The sequence below is a fragment of the Staurois parvus genome, unplaced genomic scaffold, assembly GCF_062004578.1.
Source record: "Staurois parvus isolate SC_StPar_1 unplaced genomic scaffold, SC_StPar_1.0 ptg002009l, whole genome shotgun sequence".
Taxonomy (NCBI): Eukaryota; Metazoa; Chordata; class Amphibia; order Anura; family Ranidae; genus Staurois; species Staurois parvus.
Window position 1 is genome coordinate 9363 of NW_028319805.1, and position 18380 is coordinate 27742.

The following is an 18380-nucleotide window of genomic DNA, read 5'->3' on the forward strand; positions in this document are numbered from 1 at the left end:
CTTCCTCTTCCTCCTTCTTCTTCCTCTTCTTCCTTCCTCCTTCTTCTTCTCCTCCTCCTCTTCTTCCACTTCCTCCTTCTTCTTCCACTTCCTCCTCCTTCTTCCTCTTCCTCCTTCTTCTTCCTCTTCCTCCTTCTTCTTCCTCTTCTTCCTTCCTCCTTCTTCTTCTCCTTCTTCTCCTCCTCCTCTTCCTCTTCCTCCTTCTTCTTCCTCTTCTTCCTTCCTTCCTTCTTCTTCTTCTCCTTCTTCCTTCTTCTTCTTTCTTCTTCTTCTTTCTTCTTCTTCTTCCTTCCTTCTTCCTTCTTCCTTCCTCCTTCCTTCTTCTTCCTTCTTCCTTCCTCCTTCCTTCTTCCTTCCTTCTTCTTCCTTCCTTCTTCTTCCTTCCTCCTTCCTTCTTCTTCCTTCCTCCTTCCTTCTTCTTCCTTCCTCCTTCCTTCTTCTTCCTTCCTCCTTCCTTCTTCTTCCTTCCTCCTTCCTTCTTCTTCCTTCCTCCTTCCTTCCTTCTTCCTTCCTCCTTCCTTCTTCTTCCTTCCTCCTTCCTTCCTTCTTCCTTCCTTCCTTCTTCCTTCCTTCTTCCTTCCTTCCTTCTTCCTTCCTTCTTCCTTCTTCCTTCTTCTTCCTTCCTCCTTCCATCTTCTTCCTTCCTCCTTCCTTCTTCTCCTCCTTCTCCTTCTCCCTCCCTCCCTCCCTCCCTCCTCCTCCTCTGAAATCCGTCAACAATAATACCGGATCTGTCACTGTGACTTATTTTTAAAGGTGTGATTTCCAGGGCTGTCATTCTGATCGTGTTTTACTGCCTGAGGCAGTTATTTGTGACAAGCATGTAGCCAGTGAAATCTCTAAAGTCTGCACTTTTGACCTGCTTGCGTGTTTCAGGTCACCACAGTGACACCGTGAGGAGAATGACAAACCCTGGAACCTTTAACCTCCACTCCATCAACAACACATCCATTATTGCGGACATGACAGGTTCTCTTGTTAGAAGTGTTGGCAACAAATGTTTTTCACACATCTGATATCTTCTGAGCTCTGCGGGGGTTGTACTGAGCCTCTGTGGTTTTTTTGTTTTTTCCCCCAGATGCTGAGTCCAGAGAGTAGCGATGCAAGTAGGAAGATGGCGTCCCAGTGGTCGCGCAACAGCAGCGCGGATAACAAGGTCCCGCACACTCGCATGGATGATGAAGCCGCAATCCAGGTATGGCCGGCGGGGGGGGAGCGGCTGTGATCTCTCAAAAGGGACCATATTGGCCGTGTGTGGTGACAAATGAGCATTCATCACCCGGACCATCGGACGAATTGTCCAACCCACTGAGGTTGTCCAACCTGCGCTGTCCATCCGCTCCACCATCTGATCATCACTGATTGGATATAGAATTGCTGAGAAGGAAAAGGATCCCCTCCAGCTCTGCTGTGTATGCTACAGGGGAACTCACTTTTTTTGTTTTCCCTCGCCTGCTTGTGTCCTGTAGCTGCAGTCATAGGCCCCGCTCATAATTCAGGAGGTCTGTCTGCACCTTTAACCCTTTCACCACCCCCCCCCCCTTCCCCAATACGCAGAGCATTTTTTGCAGTTGTACTCAGAATGGACCAATACCCTTTTTTGACCGCTGATACTGCGTACCAATACTCGATGGTGCGATTTGCGCCAATACAAAATTTGACGCAAATTGCACCACGAAAAATAGCATTGCGATTTGAAGAGGAATGCGATTCTGGTTCAAATCGCATGCAGTTTCCCCACCGCTCCTGTTTGAACCCGGATTTGTCTCTCAGGAGTGGGGCAGGGAGGCTTCCTGCAGCGGAGAGCGGGAGAGAAGGGCACGTGGGGAGGTATACCATGGAGGCAGATGTTCTTAACTGTAGGAGAGGAGAGAAAGCAGCGGGCATTTGAAATCCCTACAGCTTGCTTTCCTCTCTCCTTGCAGGAATGACAGTTTGGGCCAGAGGGCTTTTGATGGGTCAGCACCGTCACATGGACAGTGTTGACCAATCAAAAGCAGTCTAGCCTGTGCTGTCATCCCTGCAAGAAGAGAAAGCTGCTTCACAGGTCTGGAGATTTGAAATCCCTATGGCTTTCTCTCCTCTCCTTGCAGGGATGACCGTTTGGGCCAGAGGGCTTTTGATTGGTCAGCACCGTCACATGGACAGTGTTGACCAATCAAAAGCAGTCTAGCCTGTGCTGTCATCCCTGCAAGAAGAGAAAGCTGCTTCACAGGTCTGGAGATTTGAAATCCCTATGGCTTTCTCTCCTCTCCTTGCAGGGATGACCGTTTGGGCCAGAGGGCTTTTGATTGGTCAGCACCGTCACATGGACAGTGCTGACCAATCAGAAGCAGTCTAGCCCATGCTGTCATCCCTGCAAGAAGAGAAAGCTGCGTCACCGGTCGGGATTTGAAATCCCTACGGCTTTCTCTCTCCTCGCAGGGATGACAGTTTGGGCTAGAGGGCTTTTGATTGGTCAGCACAGTCACTTAGCACAGGCTAGAAGGCTTCTGATTGGTCAGCACTGTCAGTCTTCCCTGCAAGAAGAGAAAGCTGCTTCACAGTTCTGGGGATTTGAAATCCCTACAGCTTTCTCTTCTCTCCTTGCAGGGATGACAGTATGGGCTACACGGCTTCTTAACGGTGAGCACTGTGCATGTGATGTCGCTGACCAATCAATAGCCCTCTAGCCCGAACTGTCATCCCTGCAAGGAGAGGAGAGAAAATCTCAGGGATTTCAAATCCCCGCTGCTTTCTCTCCTCTCCTACAGCTGAGAATGCAGAGCATCCTTCACTGGCTATACGTCCCAATGCTCTCCCACTCTGTGCTCTGCATGGGATCAATGTAGGGACTTTCCCGCACCGATGTGACAAGCCCAGGCTCACTCAAGAGCAGTGGGGAAATCGCATGCTATTTTTTTTTTTTGTGTTCATAAATTTTGTGTTGAGGCAAATCTCACCACAAAATATTGGTGCTCTGTATTGGCAATCAAAAAAAAGGTATCGATGCATCCCTAGTAGAAATGTAAAAATTGCTTGTTCATGCGCTGTGGTTCATTTTGTTCCAAATTGAAAAATGGCCAAATTTCATTCTTTCGGCATTCAGATGGATCTGAATTTCCAGATTTACAATAGTAACAAATTAGAAAAAAAAAAAATCTGAAATAATGAAATCAAGTTTGGCCAAATTTTTTTGAATTGAATTCCGAAAACAAGAATAGAATAAAATAGAAAAGAGTGGAATAGAAAAGGATAGACTAAAACAGAACATTATAGAATAGACAAAGGAATAGAAAAGAATAGCATTGAACAGAAAATAAAAGAAATGAATAGAGTAGAATAGAGTAAAACAGAACATAGTAGAATTTTTATTCTAGAAACTTAGAATAGAAAATAGCATACAACAGAACAAAATAGAATAAAAAATAAAATGGAAAAGGAAATGACTAGAAAAGAAAATGTAGAAAGGAATAGAATAGAGAAAAAGCAATCGAAACAGACATAACTTTTCTAACACATTTCCATCTTCTGAAATGTGAATTTTGGAATAGAATTAAACAGAATATAACTGTTTTGAATTATGACTTTCGAAAAGAATACATTTGAATTTGAAAAGGAATAGATTGGAATAGAAAATGACAAAAAATCAGATAGAATAAATCTGACTATAACCATCTTCCAAAATTTGTCAAATAGAATAGAAGAAAAACCTAAAGAACAGAATAGCATTAAATAGAAAAAAAATTAAACTATCTTTCAAATAGAATCAATTCTAACTAGAATAGCAAAGACAAGAGAATAAATTAGAAGGAATATAACCGTCTTTTGAAACTCAAAGCAAACAAATGAAACAAAACAAATTGTGAAAATGACTTTGAACTAATTTAATGAAACAAAATTGTTTAACGTAACTTTTTTTTTTTTTCTTCTTCTTCTTCCCGTTCTGGGGAGATGCCATTTGAGGTACTCTGTCTATGATTCAGACAGCGATTGGCCGGGATTATGGACAGTCGAGCAGCCGGGTGGTCATAGGCGATCTCCTGGTCTTAGTACATCTCACCTTCACATCCCCAGACCTGTAATAACATGCTGACCTTCAGACTCTTTCCCTGCCATTGTATTGTCACCTTCCTGTTACCCCGGCCAGGATGGTCGTCGCAGTAACACTAGACGCTTGCTGCCAATGTCACGCAATGAGGAGCGGAGCCGTGTATTCCACACAATGGAAAGTCCTCACCTCCGTCCTGGATGGCCGTAATTGTCATTCCAACCCCGCTATTAGTCCTGATTGCAGGTCTTGCAGCCTCGCTCTTCCGCTTCGTCATGTTTTTCCTGCAGCTTTTGCAGTTGAGAACTTGCAGAGATTCACACGTACTGATGGCTTGTTTTGCCTTCCTACAACTCCCAGCAATTCCTTCAATATATTGCAAATGGCCAAATTCACTGTTCCTTTATAATAGGAATAAAGGGAAATCCTAGTATGTGCAGCGGAGGGAGTGAGACTCCTTTCTTGGATTCACTATAGTCACCAGGGCATGACCACAAAACTCTAAGTGATATTACTGTCCTGTAATATAGTTCTCTGCTTCTCCTTTCCCGCTCTTCCCCCTCTTCCTTTTTCCTTGCCCGCTCTTCCCCCTCTTCCTTTCTCCTTTCCCGCTCTTCCCCCTCTTCCTTTCTCCTTTCCCCCTCTTCCTTTCTCCTTTCCCCCTCTTCCCCCTCTTCCTTTCTCCTTTACCCCTCTTCCCCCTCTTCCTTTCTCCTTTACCCCTCTTCCCCCTCTTCCTTTCCCGCTCTTCCCCCTCTTCCTTTCTCCTTTCCCGCTCTTCCCCCTCTTCCTTTCTCCTTTCCCCCTCTTCCCCCTCTTCCTTTCTCCTTTCCCCCTCTTCCCCCTCTTCCTTTCTCCTTTACCCCTCTTCCCCCTCTTCCTTTCTCCTTTCCCCCTCTTCCCCCTCTTCCTTTCCCGCTCTTCCCCCTCTTCCCCCTCTTCCTTTCTCCTTTCCCGCTCTTCCCCCTCTTCCTTTCCCGCTCTTCCCCCTCTTCCCCCTCTTCCTTTCTCCTTTCCCCCTCTTCCCCCTCTTCCTTTCCCGCTCTTCCCCCTGTGCCTTTTTCCTTTCCCGCTCTTCCCCCTCTGCCTTTTTCCTTTCCCGCTCTTCCCCCTCTTCCCCCTCTTCCTTTCTCCTTTCCCCCTCTTCCCTTCTCCTTTCCCGCTCTTCCCCCTCTTCCTTTCTCCTTTCCCCCTCTTCCCCCTCTTCCCCCTCTTCCCCCTCATCCTTTCTCCTTTCCCCCTTCCTCACTTTCCCATATCTCCAGTTGTATTTTGTGTATTATTATTTCAGCAAATTTACACTTTCGGGAAGAAGCTGGGAGAGGGGAGCTTTGGCGTTGTGATTGAAGCCACACACAAGGAAAGCGGAAAGAAGTGGGCCATTAAGAAAGTCAACCGAGAAAAGGTGAGACCGAAATTGTCCACTGATCCTCCTCTAATTCCCTTCCTTCTTTGCTCAGTGTAGATAGATGTGTCCTCCACCAATCCTCTTCCTGCTCTCATTCTAGATAGACTTATGTTTTGCCAATCCCCTTCCTTATCTTTTCAGTTCACATAGATGTGTCCTCCACCAATTCCCTTCCCTCTATGCTTAATGTACAGTGGGGATGGAAAGTTTGGGCCCCCCAGCTACAAATGTGTATTAATGTGCATAAAGAAGCCAAGGAAAGATGGAAAAATCTCCAAAAGGCATCAAATTACAGATTAGACATTCTTATAATATGTCAACAAAAGTTAGATTTTATTTCCATCATTTACACTTTCAAAATAACAGAAAACAAAAAAATGGTGTCTGCAAAAGTTTGGGCCCCCTGCAGAATTTATAGCATGCACTGCCCCCTTTGCCAAGCTGAGACCTGCCAGTGTCATGGATTGTTCTCAATCATCGTCTGGGAAGACCAGGTGATGTCAATCTCAAAGGTTTTAAATGCCCAGACTCATCTGACCTTGCCCCAACAATCAGCACCATGGGTTCTTCTAAGCAGTTGTCTAGAAAACTGAAACTGAAAATAGTTGACGCTCACAAAGCTGGAGAAGGCTATAAGAAGATAGCAAAGCGTTTTCAGATGTCAATATCCTCTGTTCGGAATGTAATTAAGAAATGGCAGTCATCAGGAACAGTGGAAGTTAAAGCAAGATCTGGAAGACCAAGAAAAATATCAGACAGAACAGCTCGCAGGATTGTGAGAAAAACAATTCAAAACCCACGTTTGACGGCACGATCCCTCCAGAAAGATCTGGCAGACACTGGAGTTGTGGTCACTATTCCACTATAAAGAGATACTTGTACATATATGGTCTTCATGGAAGAGTCATCAGAAGAAAACCTCTTCTACATCCTCACCACAAAAATCATCGTTTGAACTTTGCAAATGAACATATAGACAAGCCTGATGCATTTTGGAAACAAGTTCTGTGGACCGATGAGGTTAAAATTGAACTGTTTGGCCGGAATGAGCAAAGGTACGTTTGGAGCAGAAGGGGCACAGAATTGAATGAAAAGAACCTCTGTCCAACTGTGAAGCATGGGGTTGGATCAATCATGCTTTGGGGTTGTGTTGCAGCCAGTGGCACAGGGAACATCTCACGAGTAGAAGGAAAAATGGATTCAATAAAATTTCAGCAAATTTTGGATGGTAACTTGATGCCATCTGTGAAAAAGCTGAAGTTAAAGAGAGGATGGCTCCTACAAATGGATAATGATCCTAAACACACCTCGAAATCCACGGGGGATTACATCAAGAGGCGTAAACTGAAGGTTTTGCCATGGCCTTCACAATCTCCTGACCTCAACATAATTGAACATCTATGGATAGACCTTAAAAGAGCCGTGCGTGACAGACAGCCCAGAAATCTCAAAGAACTGGAAGACTTTTGTAAGGAAGAATGGGCAAAGATACCTCAAACAAGAACTGAAAGACTCTTGGCTGGCTACAAAAAGCGTTTACAAGCTGTGATACTTGCCAAAGGGGGCAGTACAAGATATTAACTCTGCAGGGTGCCCAAACTTTTGCAGACGCCATTTTTTTGTTTTCTGTTATTTTGAAAGTGTAAATGATGGAAATAAAATCTAACTTTTGTTGACATATTATGAGAATGTCTAATCTGTAATTTGATGCCTTTTGGAGATTTTTCCATCTTTCCTTGGCTTCTTTATGCACATTAATACAAATTTTTAGCTGGGGTGCCCAAACTTTCGATCCCCACTGTAGGTAGATGTGTCCTCCACCAATCCCCTTCCTTCTCTCATTGTAGATAGAAGGAAGGGGATTAGTGGAGGACACGTCTCTGTGTAGATAAGCATGTCCTCCACCAATCTCCTTCCTTCTCTCAGTGTAGATAGGCGTGTCCTCCACCAATCTCCTTCCTTCTCTCAGTGTAGATGTGTCCTCCACCAATTCCCTTCCTTCTCTCAGTGTAGATGTGTCCTCCACCAATCCCCTTCCTTCTCTCAGTGTAGATGTGTCTTCCACCAATCCCCTTCCTTCTCTCAGTGTAGATGTGTCCTTCACCAATCCCCTTCCTTCTCTCAGTGTAGATAGACGTGTCCTCCACCAATCCCCTTCCTTCTCTCAGTGTAGATAGGCGTGTCCTCCACCAATCCCCTTCCTTCTCTCAGTGTAGATAGGCATGTCCTCCACCAATCCCCTTCCTTCTCTCAGTGTAGATAGGCGTGTCCTCCACCAATCCCCTTCCTTCTCTCAGTGTAGATAGGCGTGTCCTCCACCAATCCCCTTCCTTCTCTCAGTGTAGATAGGCGTGTCCTCCACCAATCCCCTTCCTTCTCTCAGTGTAGATGTGTCCTCCACCAATCCACTTCCTTCTCTCAGTGTAGATAGGCGTGTCCTCCATCATTCTCCTTCCTTCTCTCATTGTAGAAAGACGTGTCCTCCACCAATCCCTTTCCTTCTCTGTGTAGATAAACATGTCCTCGATCACCAATCTCCTTCCTTCTCTCGTTGTATATAGACGTGTCCTCCACCAATCCCATTCCTTCTCTCAGTGTAGATAGGCATGTCCTCCACCAATCCCCTTGCTTCTCTGTGTAGATAGGCATGTCCTCCACCAATCCCCTTCCTTCTCTGTGTAGATAGTGAGCAGAGCAGGAAGGGGATTGGTGGAGGACACGTCTATCTACACTGAGGGAAGGAAGGAGATTGGTGGAGGACACTTCTATCCAGGGGCGAACTGACAACTCATGGGGCCCCCGGGCAATAGGGGATCATGGGGCCCTTGTGTCCTTGCCCAAACTCAAAGCCTATGAAAAAGGTACCAGGGGCATCTCATGGGGGCCCCCTACTGACCCCGGGCCCTTGGGCAGTGCTAGTTTACAAATGGTCAGTCCGCCCCTGCATCTATCTACACTGAGAGAAGGAAGGGGATTGGTGGAGGACACGTCAAAGATTCAGGGCTGTGCTGACACAGCTGTAAAGGGTGGCAGTGAAATATCTTTGTCTCGGAGGGATCATTTGTGCCGTATTGTAGAACGTGACGTATATTGGAATTAAGGGATGATTTCGGTTCTCTAGGCCGGGAGCTCCACTGTCAAGCTGCTGGAACGTGAAGTCTCCATCTTGAAGCGAGTTAACCATGACCACATCATCCACCTGGAGGAAGTCTTCGAGACCCCGAAGGTCAGCCTCTCTGCTTGTCTGTCAATCGTCTTCATTCCAGAGGGAGTTATGAAAGGAAACCTCATGGCTTGGTAGCGCAATTCCTGGTTGTGTGCTCTCCATTCCTTGATTCTTCCCTCAGGCTCCACCCACTGCAGTCACCTGTCGGTCAGACATTGTAAATGTTGCAAACTTGTATCCACCAAGGACAATAGTCTGTTATTGTGCAGATGCCTAAAGTGGACCTGTCAGTAACTTTACAAGTTTCCATGAAGAAATCTGACAGGTTTAGTTAGAGAAAAGTCAGGCTTTACTGCATTTTGTGCTGGCAGTCTAACACAGGGGACATGCTTACAGAAGGGGGTTGAGGGGTCCATAGACTACCTCATGATCTCATTTGTCCAGTGGCCAAGTTGGTGTCATTCATTACACTGTCTGCCATGTAGTTGTGGCGTAGTTGGGAAATGTGGTCGTGTCGCCTGGGCCGCTCTCTTGTTGCACCGTCTCAGGTTTGGCGGTTTGTTTTGCAGCGGATGTACCTGGTGATGGAGCTCTGCGAGGATGGCGAGCTGCAAAAGATCCTCCTGCGCAGAAAGCCATTTTCAGAGACGGAAACCAGACACATCATTCACAGCCTGGCCTCCGCTATCACCTACCTGCACAAGAAAGGTAAGTGCGCATCAGGTTTTGCATTAAGAATCCCAAAACTGGGGCCCTGGGCTCTATTCATTGCTGAGGACACCGGGGCCCGGCCTCTATTCACTGCTGACGAAAATGGGGCCAGGCCTCTAGCTGCTGCTGGGGACACCGGGACCCTGGGCCTCTAGCTGCTGCTGGGGACGCCGGGGCCCTGGGTCTCTAGTCGCTGCTGAAGACCCCGGGGCCCTGGGCCTCTAGTCGCTGCTGAAGACCCCGGGGCCCTGGGCCTCTAGTCACTGCTGAGGACTTTTTTTGAATATGTACTTCCTGTTTGTGATGGTAGAAGGACTCGAGCTGTGGTAGGGGGTCTTGTTGGCTTCTCTTTGAAGTGCGGAGATGTGTGATCTCCCATATGATGTATAGAAGGGGTTTTTTTGTATTGCACATTGATAGCTACATCTACTGATCACCAATAACTGCTGGTAATCATCAATGTATACATACATACATACATACATACATACCTACATACATACCTACATACATAAAATAATCAGCATCTCCAGCATTGTACCTGGTGCTGCTGTACACTGGCTCCCTCTGCTGGACACTGGCTCCCTCTGCTGGACACTGGCTCCCTCTGCTGGACACTGGCTCCCTCTGCTGGACACTGGCTCCCTCTGCTGGACACTGGCTCCCTCTGCTGGACACTGTCAGTCATCACAGAAAAGTCGAACTACTAATTACAGAACCTGTTTTTTAACCGAAGAAATTGAAACGATTTAATTCAGACTTTTGTGCAGATTAGTTGGAGAGTTCGGGAAATGTGCGGGAAATTCTTGTGTTGTGTTGCCTATGTGCACATTTCCTCTAGTTATGAATTCATTTGAGCAGTTGCTATATTTGCTTTGTTAGAGTTAAACCTTTTGACAATCTTTGACATCTTAGACTCTGTTCGTATGATACCTACAACTCCCAGATCTGTACACCCCCTGTGCCCATTATGAGGGGTTCCCACCATCCTTGTGCTGAGCTCCCGGGTCTGTGCACCAGCTGTGCCCATTATGAGGGGTTCCCACCATCCCTGTGCTGAGCTCATGGGTCTGTGCTCCCGCTGTGCCCATTATGAGGGGTTCCCACCATCCTTGTGCTGAGCTCCCGGGTCTGTGCATCGGCTGTGCCCATTATGAGGGGTTCCCGCCAACCCTGTGCTGAGCTCATGGGTCTGTGCTCCCGCTGTGCCCATTATGAGGGGTTCCCACCATCCCTGTGCTGGGCTCCTGGGTCTGTACACCCGCTGTGCCCATTATGAGGGGTTCCCGCCATCCCTGTGCTGAGCTCATGGGTCTGTGCTCCCGCTGTACCCATTATGAGGGGTTCCCACCATCCCTGTGCTGGGCTCCTGGGTCTGTACTCCCACTGTGCCCATTATGAGGGGTTCCCACCATCCCTGTCGAGTTCCTAGGTCTGTACTCCTGTTGTGCCCATTTATGAGAGGTTCCCACCATCCCTGTCGAGTTCCCAGGTCTGTACTCCTGTTGTGCCCATTTATGAGAGGTTCCCACCATCCGTGTTGAGTTCCTGGGTCTGCACACCTGCTGTGCCCATTATGAGGGGTTCCCACCATCCCTAAAGGCTTCTATATGTATTCTACATTATGATGAATGTAACTAGAGGAGCTGGAACATGCAAAGGTGAACAAGAACACTCTGAGGGGGCAGAGAAACACAATTGTGGGCGGGAATACCCAGAGCTCCTAGTGGGCGGGAACATAGTCAGACATTCTGCCAGAGAGAGCATTAGACACAGTATGGGGAGGGGGGTGTTGAGGAATGTCATGTCTTTTAGTCACTGATGTCCAATCAGATGTTAGAGTTCTGTTCTGACCCGTGTGGGGGGAGGGTGGGGTTGACATTTGACCTGCATGGGGGGAGGGCGGGGTTGATATTTGAAGTTTCATTTCTGATAAATCGTCAATATATTGTCCTGTGATCAGAATATTCCCGTCCTGATTGTCTCCACACAGATATTGTCCACAGAGACCTCAAACTGGAGAACATTTTAGTGAAGAGTAACGAGAACCAGCCGGGCGAGGGGATGATGGTGAACATTAAGGTCAGTGCGTCCGCGCTCGGCCACCCCCCCCCTTCTCTGCAACAATGCCGAGCCGACACCAAGTCATGTGACCTGTTTACAATTTTGTAAGATCTAAAAGGAAAGTCTCCAGGGAGAAACAAGAATACATGGCTGTTATATCCATCCCCTGGATTCATCTGGATCTGGTGATCTGGGAACACCAGCTTGCAGTGGTGTCTGGAATTCTCAGACACGCCCCCTGCAGCTTTATTGTTTAGGTTAGGGTTTCTCAACTAGGGTTCCTCCAGAGGTTCCTCAAGCAATTGGCAATTTCTGCTTCCCGGATAGGTTCCCACTGACACCATGGATCCTTAACGATCTATAACTGGGTAATTCTTCCTGAGGACCACAATTGTAAGGGACATTCTTCCCACTGACCCCCAATGTAAGGGACATTCTTCCCACTGACCCCCAATGTAAGGGACATTCTTCCCACTGACCACCAATGTAAGGGACATTCTTCCCACTGACCCCCAATGTAAGGGACATTCTTCCCACTGACCCCCAATGTAAGGGACATTCTCCCCACTGACCACCAATGTAAGGGACATTCTTCCCACTGACCACCAATGTAAGGGACATTCTCCCCACTGATCACCAATGTAAGGGACATTCTTCCCACTGACCACCAATGTAAGGGGCATTCTTCCCACTGACCCCCAATGTAAGGGACATTCTTCCCACTGACCCCCAATGTAAGGGACATTCTTCCCACTGACCCCCAATGTAAGGGACATTCTTCCCACTGACCCCCAATGTAAGGGACATTCTTCCCACTGATCACCAATGTAAGGGACATTCTTCCCACTGACCCCCAATGTAAGGGACATTCTTCCCACTGACCCCCAATGTAAGGGACATTCTCCCCACTGACCCCCAATGTAAGGGACATTCTTCCCACTGACCCCCAATGTAAGGGACATTCTTCCCACTGATAACCAATGTAAGGGACATTCTTCCCGCCGACCCCCAATGTAAGGGGCATTCTTCCCACTGACCACCAATGTAAGGAACATTCTTCCCACTGACCCCCAATGTAAGAGACATTCTTCCCACTGACCACCAATGTAAGGGACATTCTTCCCACTGACCACCAATGTAAGGAACATTCTTCCCACTGACCCCCAATGTAAGAGACATTCTTCCCACTGACCCCCAATGTAAGAGACATTCTTCCCACTGACCACCAATGTAAGGAACATTCTTCCCACTGACCCCCAATGTAAGGGACATTCTCCCCACTGACCCCCAATGTAAGGGACATTCTTCCCACTGACCCCCAATGTAAGGGACATTCTTCCCACTGACCATCAATGTAAGGGACATTCTTCCCACTGACCCCCAATGTAAGGGACATTCTTCCCACTGACCCCCAATGTAAGGGACATTCTCCCCACTGACCCCCAATGTAAGGGACATTCTTCCCACTGACCCCCAATGTAAGGGACATTCTTCCCACTGACCACCAATGTAAGGGACATTCTTCCCACTGACCCCCAATGTAAGGGACATTCTTCCCACTGACCCCCAATGTAAGGGACATTCTTCCCACTGACCCCCAATGTAAGGGACATTCTTCCCACTGATCACCAATGTAAGGGACATTCTTCCCACTGATCCCCAATGTAAGGGACATTCTCCCCACTGACCCCCAATGTAAGGGACATTCTTCCCACTGACCCCCAATGTAAGGGACATTCTTCCCACTGACCCCCAATGTAAGGGACATTCTCCCCACTGACCCCCAATGTAAGGGACGTTCTCCCCACTGACCCCCAATGTAAGGGACATTCTTCCCACTGACCCCCAATGTAAGGGACATTCTTCCCACTGACCCCCAATGTAAGGGACATTCTTCCCACTGACCCCCAATGTAAGGGACGTTCTTCCCACTGACCCCCAATGTAAGGGACGTTCTTCCCACTGACCCCCAATGTAAGGGACGTTCTCCCCACTGACCCCCAATGTAAGGGACGTTCTTCCCACTGACCTCCAATGTAAGGGACGTTCTCCCCACTGACCCCCAATGTAAGGGACGTTCTCCCCACTGACCCCCAATGTAAGGGACATTCTTCCCACTGACCACCAATGTAAGGGACATTCTTCCCACTGACCCCCCAATGTAAGGGACATTCTTCCCACTGACCCCCAATGTAAGGGACATTCTTCCCACTGACCTCCAATGTAAGGGACATTCTTCCCGCCGACCCCCAATGTAAGGGGCATTCTTCCCGCCGACCCCCACATGAATGTATTGTGGGTCATGGAGTCCCTGTGGTGTCCTGAGGCTGGAAAGGTATTTTAGGGGTTCCTCTGTGTTAAGGTTCAGAAAGGTTAGTTTAGATGTTCCTCTCACAGCTGTCAGTCATTGAAGCCTTGAACCCAATTGGTTATACTGCAGGACCATTGATAGGGGGGTACAGACATTGGTTTGGCAGGGGGCCCAGTCCCAGGAGGGGCGTCTGAGGCTCACTATAGAGGCTTTTGCCCACCAGGGTCCGGGCTGGTTCCGGCGGCCCCTTCCATAGCCATCTCTTCGGCGACTGCCAGGTTGCACACACAGCTCTCTGGTGTCACAGGTAGGTGATCTCCACATTCAGCTCTTCTGATTGGCTGCATTCCTCCTCTACATGCTCCAGTGCTCCCCATTTCAGATTCACCATGGCTGGGTTCAGGGGCCCCATGGCTGGGTTCAGGGGCCCCATGGCTGGGTTCAGGGGCCCCACGATTTCTAATGACAGCCCTGAATACATGATGAAGACAAATTGGTGGTTCAGCCTAGGCACCAAGCAGCAGATCCACTGACTGCCCATGTGAGGTGCTCTCCGTGCTCTGGCTGCAGCAGATTACAGAAAACCCAGATTACGGTCGGCCATACACGGGTCCATTTTAGAATGATTTTTTTTTTTTTTCTTGTTCGAAAATCAGACCTGAGAATAATGATTTTTTGCACTGTTAGTGGGGCGATGGCACCGGACGATTTTTGTGGTTCCTCCCCATTTCCTTTATCGGGAATGCTGGAAAATTTGTGAAAAATGACCATTTTCGAAATCATTGGTGGTGCCATCAGATTACAGAACTAACAATGTTTTTGATTGAAAAATCGTTCGGAATTCGACCCATGTATGGCCTGCTTTAGGGAATATGAGGGAAAGTAAGTGAACCTTTGGCTTCCTGCTGTTGTCAGTCTGATCGGGGTGACGGAATTGTGGTTGAAGCGATTATCTGCTCTTCTTGGCAGGTGACGGATTTCGGCTTGGCTGTACAGAAAGGTGGAGTTGGCAGCGAGAACATGCTGCAGGCCACGTGTGGCACTCCTAAATACATGGGTGAGTCTGCATAGGGGCCCCGGGGGTCAGAATCCCAGACATCTTCATTAACGGCTTGAAAGCCAAGTGGTGTCTTAAAATTCCCCCCCCCCCCCCCCTCCCATCCGGTTCACACGACATGCGTTTTCAGTGTGCGATATTTCTGCATCCAATACTCAGAGTCGGTGATCTGGTGGTCGGGGTCATAGTTCACATCAGTGCTTTCAGTTCCAGAGGCAGAAAAAAAGCAGAATAGGCGGCATTTTTCCTGCACAGAACTGTCCTGGAATGCGGTAAAATGCATCAAAACTGCACCAGAATACACCGCAACGCACATGTACCGATTTCAATTGAAGAGAGGGGGAAAATACCAGGAAAGTATCAAACCGCATCAAAAACACGCATGCAGAAACACATCTGGACTGTATTTATATAGTGTGATCCGACCCCAAGGCTCTGTTCACACCTAAGCAGTTTTCTTTGTCCGCTTTGCAGTGCTTTTCTCAGTTCATCTTTTTTTTTTGTCTTTGGTTTTTTGTCCTTTGTCTTTCTGGTGCACCTGATTGGGTACTCTTTGCAATGTGAAGCTTTACCTCATTTACTAAGCTCCGGAGCAACTGCACTTTGCAGAGTGCACAGGCTATTTGCCTTTGGTAAATCAACACCAACGACTTGTTTTTTATGCAATCCATAGTAACAACTTTTTTTTTTCTCCCCTTATATGTTCCAATATGATGATTACTGTACAGGAATTGTATAGCAATTTCATATTGATTCTGGTACAAAGCACAAACCTTTACAGATGAAATAAAGGCTTTTTTCCCCCCTAATTTGCTTTTTTTTTTTTTTTATGTGACACTAAAAAATGAACAAAACTAATAGTAAAAAAGTTTAAATATAAAGGTAAGAAAATAATTAACAAAAAAATATCATCGGGAAAGTAATAGTTGAGGTGAAAAGACAGAAAGTTGCTAATTATAGCTAATTAATGTTACTTTGTATCTCTATCTCCCGTCTGATCGATGTTTATAAACAATGTTACTTTGTATCTCCCGTCTGATCGATGTTTATAAACAATGTTACTTTGTATCTCTCCATCTCCCGTCTGATCGATGTTTATAAACAATGTTACTTTGTATCTCTCCATCTCCCGTCTGATCGATGTTTATAAACAATGTTACTTTGTATCTCTCTATCTCCCGTCTGATCGATGTTTATAAACAATGTTACTTTGTATCTCTATCTCCCATCTGATCGATGTTTATAAACAATGTTACTTTGTATCTCTCCATCCCCCGTCTGATCGATGTTTATAAACAATGTTACTTTGTATCTCTATCTCCCATCTGATCGATGTTTATAAACAATGTTACTTTGTATCTCTATCTCCCGTCTGATCGATGTTTATAAACAATGTTACTTTGTATCTCTCCATCTCCCGTCTGATCGATGTTTATAAACAATGTTACTTTGTATCTCTCTATCTCCCGTCTGATCGATGTTTATAAACAATGTTACTTTGTATCTCTATCTCCCATCTGATCGATGTTTATAAACAATGTTACTTTGTATCTCTATCCCCCGTCTGATCGATGTTTATAAACAATGTTACTTTGTGTCTCTCTATCTCCCGGCTGATCGATGTTTATAAACAATGTTACTTTGTATCTCTATCTCCCGTCTGATCGATGTTTATAAACAATGTTACTTTGTATCTCTATCTCCCGGCTGATCGATGTTTATAAACAATGTTACTTTGTATCTCTATCTCCCATCTGATCGATGTTTATAAACAATGTTACTTTGTATCTCTATCCCCCGTCTGATCGATGTTTATAAACAATGTTACTTTGTGTCTCTCTATCTCCCGTCTGATCGATGTTTATAAACAATGTTACTTTGTATCTCTCCATCCCCCGTCTGATCGATGTTTATAAACAATGTTACTTTGTATCTCTCCATCTCCCGTCTGATCGATGTTTATAAACAATGTTACTTTGTATCTCTCCATCCCCCGTCTGATCGATGTTTATAAACAATGTTACTTTGTATCTCTATCTCCCGTCTGATCGATGTTTATAAACAATGTTACTTTGTATCTCTCTATCTCCCGTCTGATCGATGTTTATAAACAATGTTACTTTGTATCTCTATCTCCCGTCTGATCGATGTTTATAAACAATGTTACTTTGTGTCTCTCTACCTCCCGTCTGATCGATGTTTATAAACAATGTTACTTTGTATCTCTATCTCCCGTCTGAGAGTAATAAAGTAACACTGTTTATAAACATCGATCAGACGGGAGATAGAGAGATACAAAGTAACATTGTTTATAAACATCGATCAGACGGGAGATGGAGAGATACAAAGTAACATTGTTTATAAACATCGATCAGACGGGATATAGAGATACAATGTTGCAGTAACATAGAATGATGTGAGTATAATGTTTGCATGACTTTTCTAAAAAAAAATGGAGCATATTCTGCTCCTAATTAACAAAATGGGTACAAGACCCCCTCATGTAGTTTTCTGTAGTAGGTGGAGCCTTCTGGGCCCCTCCCATAGTCCAGGCAATGTACAACAGCGATGGTGTCACTGCTACTTTTTACAATGTAATATCTGGGATTACAAAGACATTTGTTGCGCACAAGATGGATTTATATCCTTTACGACTCCTGAGGAACATACAATAAATGGGTCTTTATGCCCGGAGTTCACCTTTAACAAACCAAAAGGGAAAATCTGCGAAGTCCATGTTTAGGATTTGCTTTCCGCTGGCCGCCGCGTGGTGCGATTTTCTGCTGGCTGGCAGTTAGTTTGCGCCCGTCTCTCCCGGTGTCATTCATCCGTCCCGTCGGTGTGTCTCCTGCAGCATCAGCATCCAGGACATCAAAGATTTAAGAAGTGCGTCTCGCGGTGTCTGCGCGTCCTGCGCCCCATCTGTCTCCACAGTCACTCGGAACAATTAAAAAGTCGCCTATCATCGGGATATTTATCCAGTCATCGTTTCTGGGAGCGCTGAGCGGGGGGAACGCACGGGGCCGCTACATAATTCATGCAAACATCTGTCCCCCCCCCTCCCCCCCACCGGGGAATAAATTAGGGCGATCAGCAGGTTGCGTGCGTTTGGCGGTTTTAGCATTTATAAGTGTTTTGTGTATTAATATTGGATTTTGTTTCCTGCGGCAGCTCCAGAGATCCTCCACGCTCACGAGTACACCCAGCAGTGCGATATTTGGAGCATCGGCGTCATCATGTATATGTTGTAAGTATCCGCCGCGGCCTCTTCTGTCCGCCTGTCGTGTCCATTCCATCCACCGCCAGACACGCCAAAAACACGGGAGAAAAATACACGGGAAACACTTTATCTGCCCAAAGATACGATGTGTAAAATAATCCTTACTGTTGTGTCACCCCCCCCTCCCCAAAAAAAATGAGGGGCTAACACCTTTCAGGGATTGTAGCACTGCAGACTCCACCCCCTGCCCCCCAAAATGAGGGGGATAATACCTTTCAGGGCTTGTAGCACTGCAGACTCCACCCCCTGCCCCCCAAAATGAGGGAGATAATACCTTTCAGGGCTTGTAGCACTGCAGACTCCACCCCCTGCCCCACCCCCCAAAATGAGGGGGATAACACCTTTCAGGGCTT

At 46.6% G+C, this 18380-nt stretch overlaps 1 protein-coding gene across 1 annotated transcript; it reads left to right on the forward strand.

The window, feature by feature from the left end:
- Positions 1-1077: 1077 nt before the first annotated feature.
- Positions 1078-17998, forward strand: STK33 (serine/threonine kinase 33). Its single transcript, XM_089664718.1, has 7 exons — positions 1078-1195; positions 5322-5435; positions 8560-8664; positions 9174-9312; positions 11309-11397; positions 14660-14747; positions 17919-17998. The coding sequence occupies exons 1-7, from the start codon at positions 1079-1081 to the stop codon at positions 17996-17998; spliced, it is 732 nt and encodes a 243-aa protein (XP_089520844.1). The 5' UTR covers position 1078.
- The last annotated feature ends 382 nt before the right edge of the window (positions 17999-18380 follow it).

Bases quoted from the DNA above. Each gene is read 5' to 3' on its own strand.
- STK33 (XM_089664718.1), top strand. From the start codon at position 1,079: ATGCTGAGTCCAGAGAGTAGCGATGCAAGTAGGAAGATGGCGTCCCAG. The intron at 5,436-8,559 runs GTGAGACCGAAA...TCGGTTCTCTAG, and splicing joins AGAAAGTCAACCGAGAAAAG to GCCGGGAGCTCCACTGTCAA. The intron at 8,665-9,173 runs GTCAGCCTCTCT...TTTGTTTTGCAG, and splicing joins AAGTCTTCGAGACCCCGAAG to CGGATGTACCTGGTGATGGA.